At 44.4% G+C, this 23,392-nt stretch overlaps 1 protein-coding gene across 5 annotated transcripts in view; it reads right to left on the bottom strand.

Moving 5' to 3' along the window:
* Window positions 1–23,392, bottom strand: part of DISP1 (dispatched RND transporter family member 1) — a 111,923-nt gene that overhangs the window by 23,256 nt on the left and 65,275 nt on the right. For all 5 annotated transcript variants that reach the window (XM_056568416.1, XM_056568415.1, XM_056568419.1 and 2 more), the window contains one exon: window positions 14,242–14,271. In XM_056568416.1, coding sequence (XP_056424391.1) covers window positions 14,242–14,271 — 30 coding nt within the window. The remainder of the gene's footprint in view (window positions 1–14,241; window positions 14,272–23,392) is intronic.

The following is a 23,392-nucleotide window of genomic DNA, read 5'->3' as shown; positions in this document are numbered from 1 at the left end:
ACGTCCCAGCGCGGCGGCGTCAATGCAGCATCACTAGTCTGGGGCCGGCCCGGAGCGGAGAAGAGGGCCTCTTGGTGAAGATGGACGGCCCAGACCGGCTCACCCTCCCTACCGGAATGTAGACTGTCCCTGCAGCTACTAAGCAAGGACCGAGAGAACTGAGGAGGTGGGTAGACAACGAGGGGGACCTATATCATGACGGAGGGGGCGGTCTGGATGATGACAGGGGGGGTTTGACAGGGGGGTGATGATGACGGGGGTCTGGATGATAACGGGGGGGGGTTGACAGGGGATGATGATGATGATGACAGGGGGGATCTGGGTGGGGATGATGTATTTTTCCCCCTAGGCTTATACTCGAGTCAATACGTTTTCCCAGGTTTTGGGGTGAAAGTAGGGGCCTCGGCTTATATTTGGGTCGGCTAATAATCGAGTATATATGGTAGTCGATACGATACATCCCAAAATTTAGGTAAAGATCTATCTGGGGGTTCCCCTGAATTCATGCAGTCGTCACATCCCCTCCAATAGACTTGCATTGAGGGGGCGGGGTGTGATGTCACAAGGGGGCGTGGTGACCCCCAAAGCCTGCACCCAGCGTTTGGAACTAAATGTTCCGAATGCTGGTGAGTGGAGTTTAAGAGGTTCAGATAAACTACAATTCTCCAATATGGCCTTTATATTAGGAAGGAAGTTGCCTTCAAATCGCACACTATAGACCGCCATCTTTAGTTTACTATTGGGCGCCAAGGACAGCCATGAAGAACTTGGCTCAACAGTGGAACTCCTGAACAACTTCTCGTCCATGACGGATCCTTTTTTAGTTAACATTGATTTTCCCCCTTTAAAGTTTGAGTCCTACAAAGTTCCATTACCCCTTTACTCAACAGATCTCACCCTACTCTACACAGGGCCTTCCCGATCGGATCTCACACATTGAGCTACGAGAACAGACCCGGCAGTCACGGCTTGAAATCTCTTTCTTCTCTCTAAATGGAACAAATTCCATCAGGGAGTCACATTAATTCAGGTCTATAAATAAAATGCAGCAAGAAAGGTCAACAAACACGAGAAGATACAACTCAAACCTCCAAACCTGCACCGGGGGACCAAAAAGAGAAAGGCATCAAACCCATAAACCAACAAGTGACATACACAGAGCGGAGGAGGCCAATGACCCCCAAAAAATGGAGTCCCCACTCTAGTGACAATTCCTGCTCTAACCCCTCTCCCTTCTCCTAAGAGTCGATACAAAGGTGTTGTGTTGTGTTATAAACCCTACATAGAAACTGGCTTTAGTTAAAGGGGTACTTCAGTGGAAAACTTATTTTATTTTTTAATCAACTGGTGCCAGAAAGTTAAACAGATTTGTAAATTACTTCTATTAAATTTTTTTAATCCTTCCAGTACTTATTAGCTGCTGAATACTAGAGGAAATTCTTTTCTTTTTGGAACACAGAGCTCTCTGCTGACCTCACAAGCACAGTGCTCTCTGCTGACATCTCTGTCCATTTTAAGAACTGTCCGGAGTAGGAGAAAATCCCCATATAAAACATATGCTGCTCTGGACAGTTCCTACAATGGAAAGAGATGTCAGCAGAGAGCACTGTGCTTGTGATGTCAGCAGAGAGCTCTGTGTTCCAAAAAGAAAAGAATTTCCTCTGTAGTATTCAGCAGCTAATAAGTACTGGAAGGATTAAGATTTTTTAATAGAAGTAATTTACAAATCCGTTTAAATCAACTGGTGCCAGAAAGTTAAAAAAATGAAAAATAAACTAAAAAAAAAAGGTTTCCACCGAAGTACCCCTTTAAAGGGGTATTCCAGGCAAAAACGTATTTTTTATATATCAACTGGCTCCGGAAAGTTAAACAGATTTGTAAATTACTTAAAAAAATCTTAATCCTTCTAATAGTTATTAGCTTCTGAAGTTTTCAGTCTAACTGCTCAATGATGATGTCACGTCCCGGAAGCTGTGCATGATGGGAGAATATCCCCATAGGAACTGCACAGCTCCCGGGACGTGAGTCATCAGAGAGCAGTTAAACAGAAAAACAACAACTCAACTTCAGAAGCTAATAACTATTGGAAGGATTAAGATTTTTTAATAGAAGTACGGTAATTTACAAATCTGTTTAACTTTCCAGAGCCAGTTGATATATAAAAAAAAAAGTTGTTGCCTGGAATACCCCTATAAGGAGGAACATAGACCCTACATTGCATTGTAAAGGAGCATCTATTCCACAACTGTTCCATCTATAAAGGAGAGTCCCTGGTTGTCGGGGTAGTCTAGAAAGTTCCCGCCCATCTGACTATTTAGTGAGAAGTACCAAACAGTAAAAACCCCAATATTTGGAGAACAGGGTGGTGCAGCAAGAAAACAAAAACAATGTTTGAATCTAGGAGCCATGAAAAAAAAGTTAGTAGTCAGGATTTGTTTTAACAACTAACAGGATTTTTCAGTCTATGGGGGAGATTTATCAAAACCTGTCCAGAGAAAAAGTTGCCCAGTTGCCCATAGCAACCAATCAGATCGCTGCTTTCATTTTTGAAAAGGCCTCTGCAAATTGAAAGCAGTGATCTGATTGGTTGCTATGGGCAACTAGGCAACTTTTCCTTTGCACAGGTTTTGATAAATCTCCCCCTATGTGCCTATATAGCGTTTTTTCTTACATTTGGAAATTATTATTTAAATTATTATTTTTTTCACATTTCAACCATTTACAGTGTGGGATCAGGAATGTAAGAATTATTTTTAGAAGAACGATTTGTGAGATGCCAATTTTAGCAAATTATCCCTGCCGCCCCCTCTTAAGTATATTAGAAAGTTGCAGAACTTTTCATTTTATTACACTTTCTTTAAGTAAATAAACAAATAAAATAATAATAATAATAATAATATACAGTGATCCCTCAACTTACAATGGCCTCAACATACAATAGTTTCAACATACAATGGACTTTTCTGGACCATCGTAAGTTGAAACCAGACTCAACATACAATGTACAGACAGTCCAGATCAGCGAAACATGTCAGTGGCTGGAAGGACTGACCAATCAGAATGGACATTCACTGGTAAAACCCCTGTATTACTGAAGTGTATGCACTGACTGGTGTCTGGTAGCGCCCCCTACAGTACAGGGAGGTATTACATGTTCTGTACTCTTTACCTGTATTCCTGAAGTGTATGCACTGACTGGTGTCTGGTAGCGCCCCCTACAGTACAGGGAGGTATTACATGTTCTGTACTCTTTACCTGTATTATTGAAGTGCATGCACTGACTGGTGTCTGGTAGCGCCCCCTACAGTACAGGGAGGTATTACATGTTCTGTACTCTTTACCTGTATTACTGAAGTGTATGCACTGACTGGTGTCTGGTAGTGACCCCTACAGTACAGGGAGGTATTACATGTTCTGTACACATTACCTGTACCAGGGTTACCTGCTCCTTTGGACACCAGGTGAGGGCGACTCCATTACTTTTTGGGACATTCTGTACTGTACAGGACCCAGAAGAAGCTCCTGTCCTCTACACAGACCAGTGTTTCCCTAGCAGGGTGGCCCCAGCTGTTGCAAAACTACAACTCCCAGCATGCCCGGACAGCCTTTGGCTGTCCGGGCATGCTGGGAGTTGTAGTTTTGCAACAGCTGGAGGCTCCCTGCTTGGGAAACACTGACATAGACAGTAATTTACAGCTCCCAGCAGATCTTTCCTACTTTTATATGTAAGGACTTGCTACTTATTTTTCTTTAATCCTCACTTTTTCCTATTTTTTGGATGACATTTTGGTGCCTTTAGAACCAATTACCAGGTTTCCATAGAGTTATGGTCTAAACATACAATGGTTTGAACATACAATGGTCGTCCCAGAACCAATTACGTAATATTGTAACTTGAGGGACCACTGTATACATAAAAATGAAGAAATAGTAGAACGGTCAGCTCACAGGATCCCCAACGCGGCTAGTGACTCCAATATAGTAGGAACAAATAGTAGAAGTAGCCAGTGTTAAACAATGAAAACTTTATTCGGAGCCCAAAAAAACCGCATGAAAAGCGGAAAAACAGCCAGTAAGACAACTCACAAATAGCTTGGAAGCGTTTCGGGTAAGACTCTTCGTCTAAGAAAGTGCTTAGACGAAGGGTCTTACCCGAAACGCGTCCAAGCTATTTGTGAGTTGTCTTACTGGCTGTTTTTCAGCTTTTCATGCGGTTTTATTGGGATCCGAATAAAGTTTTCATTGGTTGCCACTGGCTACTTCTACTATTTGTTATATATATATATATATATATATACATACACACACACAGTACAGACCAAAAGTTTGGACACACCTTCTCATTCAGAGTTTTATTTGTAGAGATGAGCGAACTTACAGTAAATTCGATTCATCACAAACTTCTCGGCTCGGCAGTTGATGGCTTAGCCTGCATAAATTAGTTCAGCTTTCAGGTGCTTCAGTGGACTGGAAAAGGTGGATACAGTCCTAGGACTGGACTAGGAGTCTCCTAGGACTGTATCCACCTTTTCCAGCCCACGGGAGCACCTGAAAGCTGAACTAATTTATGCAGGATACCATGTATACTCGAGTATAAGCCGAGTTTTTCAGCACAATTTTTCGTGCTGAAAACACCCCCCTCGGCTTATACTCGAGTGAACTCTCCGCCCTCAGTGGTCTTGAACCTGCGGACCTCCAGATGTTTCAAAACTACGACTCCCAGCAAGCCCGGGCAGCCATCGGCTGTCCGGGCTTGCTGGGAGTTGTAGTTTTGAAACCTCTGGAGGTCCGCAGGTTGAAGAACACTGCGGCCTTCGACATCATCCAGCCCCCCCTCACCCCCTTCAGTTCTGTACTCCCCTCCGCTCGCTGCTGGTCCGGTGCTGCAGGACTGTCCGGTGGGATAGTGGTTCCGGGCTGCCATCTTCACTGGGGGGCCTCTTCTCCGCGCTTCGGGCCCGGGCCCGGAATAGTCACGTTGCCTTGACGACGACGCAGAGGGACGTTCATTACCAACATCCCTCTGCGTCGTCGTCAAGGCAACGCCTCTATTCCGGGCCCGAAGCGCGGAGAAGAGGCCCCCCCGGTGAAGATGGCAGCCCGGAACCACTATCCCACCGGACGACCTCCCCACCGGACAGTCCTCCAGCACCGGACCAGCGCACCCTAACGTCCCGCCGAGCGGAGATGAGTACAGAACTAAAGGGGGTGAGAGGGGCTGGATGATGTCGAAGGCCGTAGTGGTCTTCAACCTGCGGACCTCCAGAGGTTTCAAAACTACAACTTCCAGCAAGCCCGGACAGCTGATGGCTGCCCGGGATTGCTGGGAGTTGTAGTTTTGAAACCTCTGGAGGTCTGCAGGTTGAAGACCACTGTATTAGACATTGACAAGCTGTGATGATGAAGGGGCAGGGGGGCTGATCACATGTGGTGATGATGAAGGGGGGGTGTGGGATGATGACAAGGGGATGATGAAGGGGGGTGTGGGATTATGACGAGGGGATGATGAAGGGGGGAGGGGATGATGAAGGGGGGAGGGGATGATGACAAGGGGATGTAGAAGGGGGGAGGGGATGATGACAAGGGATGATGAAGGGGGGGTGTGGGATGATGAAGGGGGGGTGTGGGATGATGACAAGGGGATGATGAAGGGAGGGTGTGGGATGATGACAGGCGGTGATGATGACGAGGGTGATGATGACGACAGGTGGTGATGATCATGAGGGTGTTAATGACGGGGGTCTAGATTATGACAGGGGGGGATGATGTATTTCCCACCCTAGGTTTATACTCGAGTCAATAACTTTTCCTGGGATTTGGGGGTAAAATTAGGGGCCTCGGCTTATATTCGGGTCGGCTTATACTCGAGTATATACTGCAAGTCATCAACTGCCGAGCCGAGAAGTTCGTGACAAATCGAATTTACTGTAAGTTCGCTCATCTCTATTTATTTTCATGACTATGAATATTGTAGATTCACACTGAAGGCATCAAAACTATGAATTAACACACGTGGAATTATATACATAACAAAAAAGTGTGAAAATCTGTCATATTCTAGGTTCTAGCCACCTTTTGCTTTGATTACTGCTTTGCACACTCATTCTCTTGATGAGCTTGAAGAGGTAGTCACCTGAAATGGTCTTCCAACAGTCCTGAAGGAGTTCCCAGAGATGCTTAGCACTTGTTGGCCCTTTTTGCCTTCACTCTGCGGTCCAGCTCACCCCAAACCATCTCGATTGGGTTCAGGTCCGGTGACTGTGGAGGCCAGGTCATCTGGCGCAGCACCCCATCACTCTCCTTCTTGGTCAAATAGCCCTGGAGGTGTTTGGGGTCATTGTCCTGTTGGTCCAACTAAACGCAAACCGGATGGAATAGCAGCCGCTGCAAGATGCTGTGGTAGCCATGTTGGTTCAGTATGCCTTCAATTTTGAATAAATCCCCAACAGTGTCACCAGCAAAGCCCCTACCCCCCACACCATCACACCTCCTCCCCCACACCATCACACCTCCTCCTCCACACCATCACACCTCCTCCTCCACACCATCACACCTCCTCCTCCACACCATCACACCTCCTCCTCCACACCATCACACCTCCTCCTCCACACCAGCACACCTGTGAAGTGAAAACCATTTCAGGTGACTACCTCTTGAAGCTCATCAAGAGAATGCCAAGAGTGTGCAAAGCAATAATCAAAGCAAAAGGTGGCTAGAACCTAGAATATCACATATTTTCACACTTTTTTGTAATGTATATAATTCCACATGTGTTAATTCATAGTTTTCATGCCTTCAGTGTGAATCTACAATATTCATAGTCATGAAAATAAAGAAAACTCTGAATGAGAAGGTGTGTCCAAACTTTTGGTCTGTACTGTATATATATATATATATATATATTATATATATATATATATATATATATATATATATAATAAAGTGTAAGAAAATTACATTTTATAGAAATATATATGTAGATATAGATATATAAATGAAGATATTGTTAGATATATAGCAGAAAATGCCATAAATATATATATATTTTATATAATATATATATATATATATATATATATATATATATATATATATATATATATAGTAAGAAAATTACACACATATATTTATATATAAATAAATATCTTCATATATTTCATATATTTATAAAAGTAAAAAATTCCACACTGCAGACCCCCAATGATTTTGTAATAGTTAGCGCCCCGGCGCCTTTAGTACATTAAAAAAATAAATAAAAATTACACCTCAAGTGACAGCTTTATGCAATAAATCAGATTCATCCTGCTAAAACTATGACCAATGCTAAAAATAACATAACAAATCGGTGGTGTAATGACACGGCCAAGTGCGAATTCCGGTGGGACATTACGAGTTCCCACATAAAAGATCAGCTGTGATGCCCACTCATGTGGGATACTCTCAGCTGACATTTACAGGCAACGCCGGTCACGTCACGTTAGTCACAGATCAGCGACAGGAAAAACATCGCCCTCGAATAGCTTTAACCCCTTAAGGACCCAGCCATTTTACACCTCAGGACCCGGCCATTTTTTGCACATCTGACCACTGTCACTTTAAACATTAATAACTCTGGAATGTTTTTAGTTATCATTCTGATTCCGAGATTGTTTTTTCGTGACATATTCTACTTTAACATAGTGGTAAAATTTTGTGGTAACTTGCATCCTTTCTTGGTGAAAAATCCCAAAATTTTATGAAAAATTTGAAAATTTTGCATTTTTTTAACTTTGAAGCTCTCTGCTTGTAAGGAAAATGGATATTCCAAATAATTTTTTTTTTATTCACATATACAATATGTCTATTTTATGTTTGCATCATAAAATTTACGTGTTTTTACTTTTGGAAGTCACCAGAGGGCTTCAAAGTTCAGCAGCAATTTTCCAATTTTTCACAAAATTTCCAAACTCACAATTTTTCATGGACCAGTTCAGGTTTGAAGTGGATTTGAAGGGTCTTCATATTAGAAATACCCCACAAATTACCCCATTATAAAAACTGCACCCCCCAGAGTATTCAAAATGGCATTCAGTCCGCGTTTTAACCCTTTAGGTGTTTCACAGGAATAACAGCAAAGTGAAGGAGAAAATTCACAATCTCCATTTTTTACACTCGCATGTTCTTGTAGACCCAATTTTTGAATTTTTACAAGGGGAAAAAGGAGAAAATGTATACTTATGTTTATAGCCCAATTTCTCTCGAGTAAGCACATACCTCATATGTCTATGTAAAGTGTTCGGCGGGCGCAGTAGAGGGCTCAGAAGCGAAGGAGCGACAAGGGGATTTTGGAGAGTACGTTTTTTTGAAATGGTTTTTGGGAGGCATGTTGCATTTAGGAAGCCCCTATGGTGCCAGAACAGCAAAAATCCCCCACATGGCATACCATTTTGGAAACTAGACCCCTTGAGGTACGTAACAAGGAATAAAGTGAGCCTTAATACCCCACAGGGGTTTCACGGCATATTTAAAAAAATAAAAATAAAATTTCACTAAAATGTGTTTCCCCCCAAATTTCACATTTTTGCAAAGGTTAATAGCAGAAAATACCCCCCAAACATTGTAACCCCATCTCTTCTGAGTATGGAGGTATCCCATAAGTTGACCTGAGGTGTACTATGAGTGAACTACAATGCTCAGAAGAGAAGGAGTCATATTTGGCTTTTTGAGACCAAATTTTGCTCGGGGGCATGTCGCATTTAGGAAGCCCCTATGGTGCCAGGACAGCAAAAAAAAACCACATGGCATACCATTTTGGAAACTAGACCCCTTGTGGAACGTAACAAGAAATAAAGTGAGCCTTAATACCCCACAGGGGTTTCACGACTTTTGCATACGTAAAAAAAAAATAAAAAAAATCACTAAAATGTGTGTTTCCCCCCAAATTTCACATTTTTACAAGGGTTAATAGCAGAAAATACCCCCCAAAATTTGTAACCACATCTCTTCTGAGTATGGAGGTACCCCATAAGTTGACCTGAAGTGCACTACGGGCGAACTACAATGCTCAGAAGAGAAGGAGTCATATTTGGCTTTTTGAGAGCAAATTTTGCTCGGGGGGCATGTCGCATTTAGGAAGCCCATATGGTGCCAGGACAGCAAAATAACCCCCACATGGCATATCATTTTGGAAACTAGACCCCTTGAGGAAGGTAACAAGGAATAAAATGAGCATTTACCCCCCACTGGTGTCTGTCAAATCTTTGGAACAGTGGGCTGTACAACATTTTTAATTTGCACAGCCCACTGTTCCAAAGATCTGTCAGACACCAGTGGGGTGTAAATTCTCACTGCACCCCTCATTACATTCCGTGAGGGGTCTAGTTTCCGAAATGGGGTCACATGTGGGGTTTTGTTTTTTTTGCGTTTGTCAAAACCGCTGTAACAATCAGCCACCCCTGGCCAAATCACCTCAAATGTACATGGTGCACTCTCCCTTCTGGGCCTTGTTGTGCGCCCCCAGAGCACTTTGCGCCCACATATGGGGTATCTGCGTAGTCGGGAGAAATTGTGTTACAAATTTTGTGGGGCTTTTTTCCCCTTTACCTCTTGTCAAAATGAAAAGTATAGGGCAACACCAGCATGTTAGTGTAAAAAGTTTATTTTTTTTACACTAACATGCTGGTGTAGACCCCAACTTCACCTTTTCATAAGGGGTGAAAGGAGAAAAAGACCCCCAAGATTTGTAAGGCAATTTCTCCCGAGTACGGCGATGCCCCATATGTGACCCTAAACTATTGCCTTGAAATACGACAGGGCTCCAAAGTGAGAGCGCCATGTGCATTTGAGGCCTGAATTAGGGATTTGCATAGGGGTGGACATAGGGGTATTCTACGCCAGTGATTCCCAAACAGGGTGCCTCCAGCTGTTGTAAAACTCCCAGCATGCCTGGACAGTCAACGGCTGTCTGGCAATACTGGGAGTTGTTGTTTTGCAACAGCTGGAGGCTCCATTTTGGAAAGAGTGGCGTACCAGACGTTTTTCATTTTTATTGGGGAGGGAGGGGGGCTGTGTAGGGGTATGTGTATATGTAGTGTTTTTTACTTTTTATTTTATTTTGTGTTAGTGTAGTGTAGTGTTTTTAGGGTACAGTCACACGGGCGGGGGGATTACAGCGAGTTTGAGCTGCCGCGCAAAATTTGCTGCATCGCAAACTTGCAGCCCGATACTCACTGTAAGCCCCCTGCCCATGTGAGTGTACCCTGTACATTCACAGGGGGGGGACCTCCAGCTGTTGCAAAACTACAACTCCCAGCATGCCTGAGAATGTTTGGGAGTTGTGGTTTTGCAACAGCTGGAGGCACACGGGTTGGGAAACACTGAGTTAGGAAACAATGTTTCCCAACCAGTGTGCCTCCAGCTGTTGCAAAACCACAACTCCCAAACATTCTCAGGCATGCTGGGAGTAGTAGTTCGGCAACATCTTTAGAGCCAGATGTTGCCGAACTACAACTCCCAGCATGCTTGGAGTTGTAGTTTTGCAACATCTGGAGGACTAGTTTGCAGACCACTAATACAGTGGTTCCCAATCTGTGCCCTTCCAGATGTTGCAAAACTACAACTCCCAGTATGCCAAAACTGTCCAGGCATGCTGGGAGTTGTAGTTCTGCAACATCTGAAGGGCCAGATGTTACAGAACTACAACTCCCAGCATGCCTGGACAGTAAGGGCATGCTGAGGATGTGTAGTTTTGCAACATCTGGAAGGGCACAGTGGTCTCCAAACTGTGTACCTCCAGATGTTGCAAAACTGCAACTTCCAGCATGCCCAGACGCCAAGGGCTGTCTGGGCATGCTGGGAGTTGTAGTTTACAGGGTCCTATTACAGCAATGCATGTCGCTTTACGGCGACGTGCATTGCTGTAAAGGGCCCGACCGCGGCTGAAGATCTACTCACCTGTCGCCGCCGCCGCCGTCTTCATCGTCTGGATCCGGGTCTTCAGGGACGAGGTAAGTACCGGGGCCGGTCCCCAGCACTCCCCCGTCCCCTGCCGCGTCCTCCGGTCTTCCTCCCGTCCTCTCCGGACTTTCAGGGGCCGGGCAGGACGGGAAGAAGTAACCGCCCCCCCTCCTGCGATTGGTCGGTTAACTAACCGACAGATCGCAGGGGATTGGAGGAGGTGGCAGGCTTGCCACCTCGCTCCGATACTCCAGCATGGTCCTGGCTGTCTGCGACAGCCGGGATCATGCGAAATTACCGGGCGGTCGGGTCCCAGAGACCCGATCAGCCCGGTATCGCCGCAGATCGCAAGGGCGATTTCCCTTGCGATTTGCGGCGATCGCCGACATGGGGGGCCTACATGGCCCCCCTCGGCGTTTGCCCTGGATGCCTGCTGAAGGATTTCAGCAGGCATCCAGTTCCGATCTCTGCCCGGCGCGCGGCAGAGACCGGAAAACGCCATGACGTATGCATACGTCATGGGTCCTGAACAGGTTAAGTAAATATTAGCTTGACTCTGGCATAAGAAAATACCTTTGTATGATGGAGTGGAAAGCGTCACAAAGGGAACGCTATATATCAGCGGTCTACAACTGGTCGCTTTCCAGCTGCTGCGAAACTACAACCCCAGCGTGCCATGATAGCCTGCGGCTGGCGAACCACTAGTCGGGCACAGACGATAAATATTATGCTGGAAAAACCAAGCAAAATATATAGGCGGTGGATTTAATTGGATAGAATTGGCGTCACAGGCTACAGACAAGAGGTGCTGCAGCATCTATGCTATGGAGGGCTAAGAGCTGTTGGTTGGAGACAAATAAGTGTTTCCTAACCAGGACGTCTCCAGTGGTTGCAAAACTACACTGCTCAAAAAAAATAAAGGGAACACTAAGATAACACATCCTAGATCTGAATGAATGAACTAATCGTATGAAATACTTTCGTCTTTACATAGATGAATGTGCTGACAACAAAATCACACAAAAATGATCAATGGAAATCAAATGTATCAACCCATGGAGGTCTGGATATGGAGTCACACTCAAAATCACAGTGGAAAACCCCACTACAGACCGATCCAACTTTATGTAATGTCCTTAAAATAAGTCCCAATGAGGCTCAGTAGTGTGTGTGGCCTCCACGTGCCCGTATGACCTCCCTACAATGCCTGGGCATGATCCTGATGAGGTGGAGGATGGTCTCCTGAGGGATGTCCTCCCAGACCTGGACTAAAGCATCCGCCAACTCCTGGACAGTCTGTGGTGGATGGAGAGAGATGTCCCAGATGTGCTCAAACGGATTCAGGTCTGGGGAAGGGGCGGCCAGTCCATAGCATCAATGCCTTCCTCTTGTAGAAACTGCTGACACACTCCAGCCACATGAGGTCTAGTATTGTCTTGTATTAGGAGGAACCCAGGGCCAACCGCACCAGCATATGGTCTCACAAGGGGTCTGAGGATCTCATCTCAGTACCTAATGGCAGTCAGGCTTTCTGGCAAGCACATGGAGGGCTGTGCGGCCCCCCAAAGAAATGCCACCCCAGACCATTACTGACCCACTGCCAAACCGGTCATGCTGGAGGATGTTGCAGGCAGCAGAACGTTCTCCACGGCGTCTCCAGACTCTGTCATGTGTTCAGTATGAACCTGCTTTCATTTGTGAAGAGCACAGGGCACCAGTGGAGAATTTGCCAATCTTGGTGTTCTCTGGCAAATGCCAGATATCCTGCACGGTGTTGGGCTGTAAGCACAATCCCCCCCTGTGGACATCGGGCCCTCATACCACCCTCATGGAGTCTGTTTCTGACCGTTTAAGTGGACACATGCACATTTGTGGCCTGCTGGAGGTCATTTTGCAGGGCTCTGGCAGTGTTCCTCCTGCTCCTCCTTGCACAAAGGCAAAGGTAGAGGTCCTGCTGCTGGGTTGTTGCCCTCCTACGGCCTCCTCCACGTCTCCTGTGGTCACCACCCGCAGAACCACTCCTTTATTGGGTGTGTCTTGCTAATTGCCTATAATTTCCACCTGTTGTCTGTTCCATGTGAAATTGATTGTCAATCAGTGTTTCTTCCTGAGTGGACAGTGGGATCTCACAGAAGTGTCATTGACTTGGAGTTACATTGTGTTGTTTAAGTGTTCTCTTTATTTTTTTGAGCAGTGTACATCTCCCAGCATGCCTGGACAGCCGAAGGCTGAGAGATGTAGTTTTGCAACAGCTGGAGGTACCTTGGTTAGTAAAACACTGATATAGAGGAATGCAAAATACTTAAAGTAAATTTGTCACCTAAAAAAAATAAAAATAAAAGATATATATGTTTTCAGATAAGAGCTACCGTATTTACTGAAACATGTTCTTTTTAAATAATCCATTTCTATTTTTTTTATTTTTTTGTACATTTTTTGTACTATTTTTAAACAGCATTTACAGATATGATTTGTTGCAAGCCCCAAGAATATAGGCAACAATAGACTGGAGCTGTCCCATTAAAATTAGAATGGGAAATTCTTCTGGGCATGCTCTGTGACCTTTTACAGAGTTTATTATACAGGGAGGGGTGGGCCGAGCTGTGAGCAACATTTATTGTGAATACTTTGCCTTCTCTAGTGTCACCTCGGACTGTAATGCTGTACCGATCACTTTCCAGCGACCTCCTCCTCATCATCACAGACAGAACAGGAAGTCTGGGCTTAAAACTAAGCCTTGTGGCCAGAATTGGAACAACAAGATTTGATGATTATTGTATAATATAGATAAAATAGGTAAAATGGAAAATTCTTTAAAAAATATGTCTAACATTAAAACAGGATTTAAAAATTGAACCGTGTGCACGTTTTCCGATGATGTGTTACTTTAAGCACAAGTCACAAGCAAAAGAAAGGATAAAGCATGTGGGAACAGAAAAGAGGTGCTGCAGCATCTGCATCATAGAGGGCCAAGGTCTGCAGGCTGTCGGGGCAGGCTGGGGATTGTAATTTTGTTTTTTGGTTAGAACCAACTAGTATATACTGTAAAACATACAGAAAAGTCAAGAAACAGGAAGGGATAGACAATAACTGGCTACAGACAAGAGGCGCTGCAGCATCAGGGCAAAAATTCAGAAGCACTCAACAATGAACAAGGAGATTTGCCAATACATGCTCTACTTCTTTACGCCACCTCGTACATTGATGCCATAAATATAATTATAATAATTTATAATTTAAAAAAAAATATATATATATAATTTTAATATAGAATTAAAAAAAAATGAATTTTTAAAATTTATTTACCTTTTGGGAAGCTGGAATGGTTTCGCGGTTCTGTAAAAGAAAACACAAAAAAAAAAAAATTAAATAAATATAAAATACAGAAAAGATGTAACTAGTAATTACAAAAAAAATATATACAGCGGCAAATGTAATAATATTCATGACCTCCAGGGCCAGATTTAAGTGAATCCGTCAGATGTAGTTGTTGCTCAGAGTTGCAGACACCACTGGATAGCCGTTGCCAGGCTCAGAAAAATCACCTTTTTAATTTCTCAACCAAGTGTCAAGGAGGCGGAGCCGAACAGCTCAAGTGTCACAGCCTGGCACACCTCCTGGCTTGCCCTTGCCTCCAAGCTTCTCCTTGATTGATGTGCAGAGACTGGCTTACAACCAAGGAGGGTCTGGAAAGTGAGTGAGGTGGTGTGCCAGATTGTGGCACTTGAGCAGCTAAGCTCCGCCGACTTGACACTTGGCTGAGAAATGAATAGACAATGTTATATCTTTGACAACCACCTTCACCTTACAGCCCTTCCTTGATTGACATACGGGGCTTGGATTATAATCAAGGAGGTGCTGAGAGATTAGGGTAAGCTAGGTGGTGTGCCAGACAGTGGCACTTAAACAGCTCGGCCCCGCCTTCTTGGCATTTGACTAAGAAATATAACTTTACTTTATTAAAGGGGTATTCCGGGCAAAAACATTTTATCCCCTATCTAAAGAATAGGGGATAAGATGTCTGATCACAGGGGGGGGCAGCTGGGAACCCCCCCTTCCCCCCCCCGCGATCTCCCTGCAGCACCCGCATTCTATGAGGGGACTGCGTCTCCAGTTTCGGAAACCTCCGGGACTGGGGACGTGACGTCACGCCACCTCCATTCATGCCTATGGGAGGGGGCGTGACGCCCCCTCCCATAGACATGAATGGAGGGGGCGTGGCGTGACGTCACGTCCCCAGTCCTGGAAACCTGGAGGATTTCCAAAACTAGAGATGCAGTCCTGCAGGGAGATCACAGGGGGGTCCCAGCAGCGGCCCTCCGCGATCAGACATCTTATCCCCTATACTTTGGATAGGGGATAAAATGTTTTTGCCCGGAATACCACTTTAAGCTTGGCAACCACCATCAGCTCCAAAAAGTTACCAGGGCCATAACTATAGGGGTTGCAAAGGTAGCAGTCATACCGGGCCCTAAGATACTTCTGGCCCATATGAAGACACCAGTATTATAATTGACACATGGGGCCCTACTACACATTTTGTACTGGGGCCCAAAAGTTACAAGTTATCCCTCTGAAAAGTGCAGACTGCCTTTATACCCTATACACTACAGCTATCCAATGGTGTCTACAACTCTTAGCACAATAGTGGATCGGATCCCACGTGGTCCACAGTCACATACAGCATCCATACGAGACCCCCTAACATAGACACTACTAGATTTACTCTCTATAGCTGCTCCTCCTATTCGCTCCATGAGGCAGCCTCCACCAAATGTTCTCGTAATCAGTATTATGTGACTACAACCCCCAACATTCAATGGACATGAAAAGAGTCATAGTAACATAAAGGGGTACTCTGGTGGAAAACTTTTTTTTTTAATCGACTGGTGCCAGAAAGTTAAACAGATTTGTAAATTACTTCTATTAAAATATCTTAATTCTTCCAGTACTTATTAGCTGCTGAATACTACAGAGGAAATTCTTTTCTTTTTGGAACACAGAGCTCTCTGCTGACATCACGAGCACAGTGCTCTCTGCTGACATCTCTGTCCATTTTAAGAACTTTCCAGAGCAGCATATGTTTTCCATGGGGATTTTCTCCGACTCTGGATAGTTCTCAAAATGGACAGAGATGTCAGCGGAGAGCACTGTGGTCATGATGTCAGCAGAGAGCTCTGTGTTCCAAAAAGAAAATAATTTCCTCTGTAGTGTTCAGCAGCTAATAAGTACAGGAAGGATTAAGATTTTTTAATAGAAGTCATTCACAAATCTGTAGAACTTTCTGGCACCAGTTGATTTAAAAAAATAAAAAAAAGTTTTCCACCAGAGTACCCCTTTAAACAGGGGCAGAGTTCCAGCGCTGACTTTGTACCATTAGATACCGCACGGCTTGTTAAAGTCATCCAATACCGTGGAAATTTTTGCAAATGTCTCTGCCATTTGTGCTTCATGGCACCAGTCACCAATAAATCCCAGCTGCCGTCAATGTCACAAACCTGTTGTGTTCCCAGCAACAAATGGAAGGTCACAGTCTGGGAATGACATTGTGTAATTATGTGAACCCCCCCCCCCCCCCCCACCCCTTCTCCTTCCTTCCCTGAAACTTCAATGCAAACAAAACAACGCTCTACTAAGTGGAGGGAGAAGCTGGAAATGCGCCATCACGTGCCATGTTACTAATCTGCATGGGCACCAGATCAATGGCCGCCACTCTGTACACAGGTAATAAAACAGACAGCACATATGAGAATCATAACCATACAGAATAACCCCGCAGAGAGCAGAAATTCCTTTGAAGGTTTCGCGGAATGCGCCAACAGATGTTACACAGCTTTAGGTGGAACTGGAGGATCTCATTTCTCCTAATCATTTATGTTTCCAAACACTTTGTAGAGATCCCAATGGCTACTTGTCTGCAGCTTACGCCATTAGTTCTGCACCTCAACCCGGCGGCACGTCCACAGAGATCGCATCATAATCCAGTGTCTACAGTCAGGCAGTGCTGAATATTAAAAGGTACGTCTAGTCCTAGGTAAAAACGCCTAAAAAATCATAATATCAGTATTGGAATGTTCCTTTATACTACTGCCCAACAATGCAGAAATGCTGCAGCTCCAAGAAACTAATGCTGCCCAACAATCCAGAAATGCTGCAGCTCCTAGAAACTAATGCTGCCCAACAATCCAGAAATGCTGCAGTTCCTAGAAACTAATGCTGCCCAACAATCCAGAAATGCTGCAGCTCCAAAAAACTAATGCTGCCCAACAATCCAGAAATTCGGCAGCTCCTAGAAACTAATGCTGCCCAATAATCCAGAAATGCTGCAGCTTCTAGAAACTAATGCTGCCCAATAATCCAGAAATGCTGCAGCTCCTAGAAACTAATGCTACCCAACAGTCCAGAAATCCAATAAGAAGCAGCTCCAACTAATGCTGCCCAACAATCCAGAAACGCTGCAGCTCCTAGAAACTAATGCTGCCCAACAATCCAGAAATGCTGCAGCTCCTAGAAACTAATGCTGCCCAACAATCCAGAAATGCTGCAGCTCCTAGAAACTAATGCTGCCCAACAATCCAGAAATGCTGCAGCTCCTAGAAACTAATGCTGCCCAACAATCCAGAAATGCTGCAGCTCCTAGAAACTAATGCTGCCCAACAATCCAGAAATGCCGCAGCTCCTAGAAAATAATGCTGCCCAACAATTCAGAAATGCCGCAGCTCCTAGAAACTAAAGCTGCCCAGCAATCCAGAAATGCTGCAGCTCCTAGAAACTAATGCTGTAACCTAAACAGCTGTGTAAATGGTTCATTGGTCGGATGGAAATCAGTCAAATCTTCATCTTTGTAGGCAGCATGTTACAGAGTAGGAGGATTTGAATACATTTATATACAGTTTTTAAGGAAAAGTTTCCATATAATTTCAAATTTATATCAATTAATTCCCTTGCTCACTTTGGGCTTATGAGTCCAGTGGGCGGAGTTATTGACAGCCGTTAGGAGGGCTTCCCACCGGACTCAAGTAGGAATTTAAATGTATAAATTTAAGTTATATTGTATATTTTCCATTAATAGTACAGTGGTCCCTCAAGTTACAATATTAATCTCTTCCAGGACGACCATTGTATGTTGAAACCATTGTATGTTGAGACCATAACTCTATGAAAACCTGGTAATTGGTTCTGAAACCCCCAAAGTGTCATCCAAAAATAGGAAAAAGTGAGGATTAAAGATAAATAAGTAGATAACTAATATAGATAAAGAAAATCCTTACATATAAAAGTAATAAAGATCTGCTGGGAGCTGTAATCACTGTCTATGTCAGTGTTTCCCAAAGAGGGTGCCTCCAGCTGTTGGAAAACTACAACTCCCAGCATGCCCGGACAGCCTTCGGCTGTCCGGGCATGCTGGGAGTTGTAGTTTTGCAACAGCTGGAGGCACCCTCTTTGGGAAACACTGGTCTATGTAGAGGACAGGAGCTTCTTCAGGGTCCTGCACAGAACACACATTGTCCTAAAAAATGGAAAATGGAGCCGCCCTCACCTGGTGTCCAAAGGAGCAGCTAACCCTGGTACAGGTAAAGAGTACAGAACATGTAGTACCTCCCTGTACTGTAGGGGGCGCTACCAGACACCAGTCAGTGCATACACTTCAGTAATACAGGTAAAGAGTACAGAACATGTAGTACCACCCTGTACTGTAGGGGGTGCTACCAGATACCAGTCAGTGCATGCACTTCAATAATACAGGTAAAGAGTACAGAACATGTAATACCTCCCTGTACTGTAGGGGGCGCTACCAGACACCAGTCAGTGCATACACTTCAGTAATACAGGTAAAGAGTACAGAACATGTAATACCTCCCTGTACTGTAGGGGGCGCTACCAGACACCAGTCAGTGCATACACTTCAGTAATACAGGTAAAGAGTAGTACAGAACATGTAATACCTCCCTGTACTGTAGAGGGCGCTACCAGACACCAGTCAGTGCATACACTTCAGTAATACAGGTAAAGAGTAGTACAGAACATGTAATACCTCACTGTACTGTAGGGGGCGCTACCAGACACCAGTCAGTGCATACACTTCAGTAAGGGTGGGTTCACACTACGTTTTCTCCCATACGGGAGCGCATACGGCAGGGGGGAGCTAAAACCTCGCGCTCCCGTATGCCTTCGTATGCGCTCCCGTGTGTCATTCATTTCAATGAGCCGGCCGGAGTGAAACGTTCGCGCTTTTACGACCGGACCTCAAACCGTGGTTGACCACAGTTTTAGGTCCGGGGGAAAAGCGCATACGGCGCAAAAATGAGCCGACCGGACCGAACGTTTCACTCCGGCCGGCTCATTGAAATGAATGACACACGGGAGCGCATACGAAGGCATAGGGGAGCGCGAGGTTTTCGCTCTCCCCTGCCGTATGCGCTCCCGTATGGGAGAAAACGTAGTGTGAACCCAGCCTTATACAGGTAAAGAGTACAGAACATGTAATACCTCCCTGTACTGTAGGGGGCGCTACCAGACACCAGTCAGTGCATACACTTCAGTAATACAGGGGTTTTACCAGTGAATGTCCATTCTGATTGGTCGGTTCTTCCAGCCCTTGACACGTTTCACAGATTCCATAGCATTGTATGTGGAGTCTGGTTTCAAGTTACAATGGTCCAGAAAAGACCATTGTATGTTGAAACTATTGTATGTTGAGGCCATTGTATGTTGAGGGATCCCTGTATAAATAAATCGGTTCAGCCAATCCTAATCTATAACCATCTTCAACCTCACATGACCCTTTTATTCATGGAACTTCCAAAGGTCAAATAAGGTTGTCACTGTTGTCTATCAATCTACTTTTTGGAACCACGAATTAGGGATTTAAAGGGAATTATTTTACATTTTTTTCGCTGGGAGATGTAGTCGCAGATTGCCGTCTGGAGCAGTAAATGCGCATTTCTACACTTGACATCATACAAAACACTTCATAAAAAGCAGATCATACAGACGCCAACGTTTCCATTACACAACCGGTCCTACCAAATTACAGAGCGGCTCCCGAAGTGTAACCCAGATAGGAATCTACCAAACCACCTGCGAAAGGGCAAATAAACCCTCCCAGAGATAAATACTGTTTTGCTTTACATTTAATCAGAGCTTTAGTTTTATGGGATTTTTTTTTTTTTCCCCCCTTCTCATTGCAGTTTATTTCGGGCAGAAGAAAAAGTGAACGTCGACTTCTACAGTTTCCAGAACACAATCCCTGGACTGTAACAACCAGAGCCGAAAACAAGAAGAGGTCAGAACATCAATATCCGAGTGCTGGACGGGATCCAAGTGCTGGAGCCCATGGAATTCTTACCCTGATATTCCCAGTGATTCCCGCAGAGAGAGTGAAGAACGGCCCAATGATGGACTATAGGGGTCACGCCTCACAGATAATGGGGTAGTCTGGTTTTGGCGCTATCAACAATACACACCGATTCTATATAATAGATTTATGCCATTAAAGGGGTATTCCAGGAAAAAACATATACATATACATATATATATATATATATATATATATATATCTCAACTGGCTCTAGAAAGTTAAACAGATTTGTAAATTACTTCTATTAAAAAAATCTTAATCCTTTCAGTACTTATGAGCTTCTGAAGTTAAGGTTGTTCTTTTCTGTCTAAATCCTCTCTGGTGACCCCTGTCTCGGGAAACGCCCAGTTTAGAAGCAAATCCACATAGCAAACCTCTTCTAAACTGGGCGTTTTCCGAGACACGTGTCATCAGAGAGGATTTAGACAGAAAAGAACAACCTTAACTTCAGAAGCTCATAAGTACTGAAAGGATTAAGATTTTTTTTAAGAGAAGTCATTTACATTTACAAATCTGTTTAACTTTCTGTAGCCAAATGTGTGTGTGTGTATATATATATATATATATATATATATATATATATATATAGTATTTTCCTGGATAACCCCTTTAAAGTCTCTATCCTCCTGATAAGGGAGCTAAAGGCCCGTTTTTTCCTAGATCAGTGGTCTCAGACTGTGGCCCTCCAAATGTTGCAAAACTTCAACTCCCAGCATGCCCGGACAGCCAACGGCTGTCCGGGTATGCTGGGGGTTGAAGTTTTGCAAAAGGGAAGCCTTGATTTACCTAACATGTGTGGATCCTCTGGAGGAGGCAGACAGGTGTTCGGCTGTCCGAGCATGCTGGGAGTTGAAGTTTTGCAAAAGGGAAGCCTTGATTTACCTAACATGTGTGGATCCTCTGGAGGAGGCAGATAGGTGTTCGGCTGCCCGGGCATGCTGGGAGTTGAAGTTTTGCAAAAGGGAAGCCTTGATTTACCTACCATGTGTGGATCCTCTGGAGGAGGCAGACAGGTGTTTGGCTGTCTAGGCATGCTGGGAGTTGAACTTTTGCAACATTTGGAGGGCCACAGTTTGTGACCAATGTCCTAGAGCCCGCACCCCCACCAAGGTAAAAAAAATAAAGAATTTCCACCCTCTGGGCCACATATAGGAGACAACTGTTATATTGCGGATGTTCGGTTTAGTGATCCTCATTGACATGTTGTGAGGAGCACCCGGTCTCCACCACTGTATCTATACGCGTTATTGAGTAAAACAAGCCCTGACACTAGACGCGGGGTCGGAGGTCACACCTGTTTAATATCATTAAATATTTTCGCTTCTAAGAGGACGCATAACAATATGTGTGCACCAAAGGCATTCCAGAGGAGAAACCAATCCCCTGCAGCTGTTATTACGAGGCCGGTATGATGCCGCTCAATAAGGAATATTATCCCCCGAAACCATCTCTAGAAATTATTTTGCTATGCTCTTAAGTTGAGTAATGCAGAGCGATGGCCGCCGCCTCCTCCTCCCGCACAATGGAGGAATTCCCAGAGTCAGTAGAGAGTGAAGGGGAAGTGCGAGCACCCGGCAATTTGGCTTCAGATCTGTAATTTTGGAATTAGCGCTTTATGTGAGTCCTCGCTCATTACAGGTCTATTTCGGACATGAAAGAAGCGGGGAGGACGCCGGATAAACGTTCTGCTCAATGTAAACGCTAAAGACTATGTTACAGGGCAAAGCAACCATAGTAATCGTTTGACCAGAATTTTAATTACGAACCAATATAGTACTTAGAAGGATTTACCGTACCACTTCTTGGGACACGTCAGGGCTTCATTGGAGGTTACGGACACGTTTACAATTCTGAGTGAGGGGCATCTATGGGTGGGGGGGGGGGGTCCAGATGGACCTCTAAATCTATAGATCTAGATGACTGAACACTAAATGGCCACTCATTAAAACTAATTTTTGCTATAGGTAAATAAAAAATCTTTCTAATGTACAGTGGTCCCTCAAGTTACAATATTAATTGGTTTCAGGACGACCATTGTATGTTGAGACCATTGTATGTTGAGACCATAACTCTATGGAAACCTGGAAATTGGTTCTGAAGCCACCAAAATGTCATTAAAAATAGGAAAAAGTGAGGATTAAAGAAAAATAGGTAGATAACTAATATAGATAAAGCAAATTCTTACATATAAAAGTAAGAAAGATCTGCTGGGGGCTGTAATCACTGTCTATGTAGAGGACAGGAGCTTCTTCAGGGTCCTGTACAGTACACAGTGTCCTAAAAAAGTAACATGGAGCCGCCCTCACCTGGTGTCCAAAGGAGCAGCTAACCCTGGTACAGGTAAAGAGTACAGAACATGTAATACCTCTCTGTACTGTAGGGGGCGCTACTAGACACCAGTCAGTGCATACACTTCAGTAATACAGGGGTTTTACCAGTAAATGACCATCTTGATTGGTTGGTTCTTCCAGCCATTAACACGTGCCACAGATCTGGACTGTCCGTAGCATCGCATGTCGAGTCTGGTTTCAAGTCACAATGGTCCAGAAAAGACCATTGTATGCTGAAACTATTGTATGTTGAGGCCATCGTAAGTTGAGGGATCACTGTACTTTGCTTAAAAAAAAAAAAAGTTTTCTATGTTTTATTTGTGTTTTAAAAAGCTGCCACTAGGTGTCTCCCTACTTGTCCAGAGCACATTCTCCCCCCCCCCATCTTTTGCACAGACTTTGGACTCCTGCTGACCTGGCAGAAGTCCAAAATCAGGAAATGCAGTCTGGAGTGCTGAGGGAGGTGTGTGCAGCCTTATCCAATCATAGCTCATCTCACACGGAACTGCTCTGGGCTGTGTGTAGCAGAGTGGGGGAGGAAGTTCTCCCCGTATGACTTCCGATGATGTCACGCCTGCTGGGGAACGCCCCTTCCCAGTGTGTGAATCTGACTGGGATCAGTTGATTTTTTTTTATTTTATTTAAGTTTTCCACCGGAGTACCCCTTTAAGTGATACACTAAGAGGAGAAGGGATTCCGAAATGGACCTTCCCTTTTAGGGTTTTCGTTCCTCGATGTTGTGTGTCGCTGATGTTGGACCTGACTG

The sequence above is a fragment of the Hyla sarda genome, chromosome 3 (assembly GCF_029499605.1).
Source record: "Hyla sarda isolate aHylSar1 chromosome 3, aHylSar1.hap1, whole genome shotgun sequence".
Classification (NCBI taxonomy): Eukaryota; Metazoa; Chordata; class Amphibia; order Anura; family Hylidae; genus Hyla; species Hyla sarda.
The sequence above is the reverse complement of the archived record's forward strand: the minus strand, read 5'-3'. Positions and strand labels throughout refer to the sequence as shown.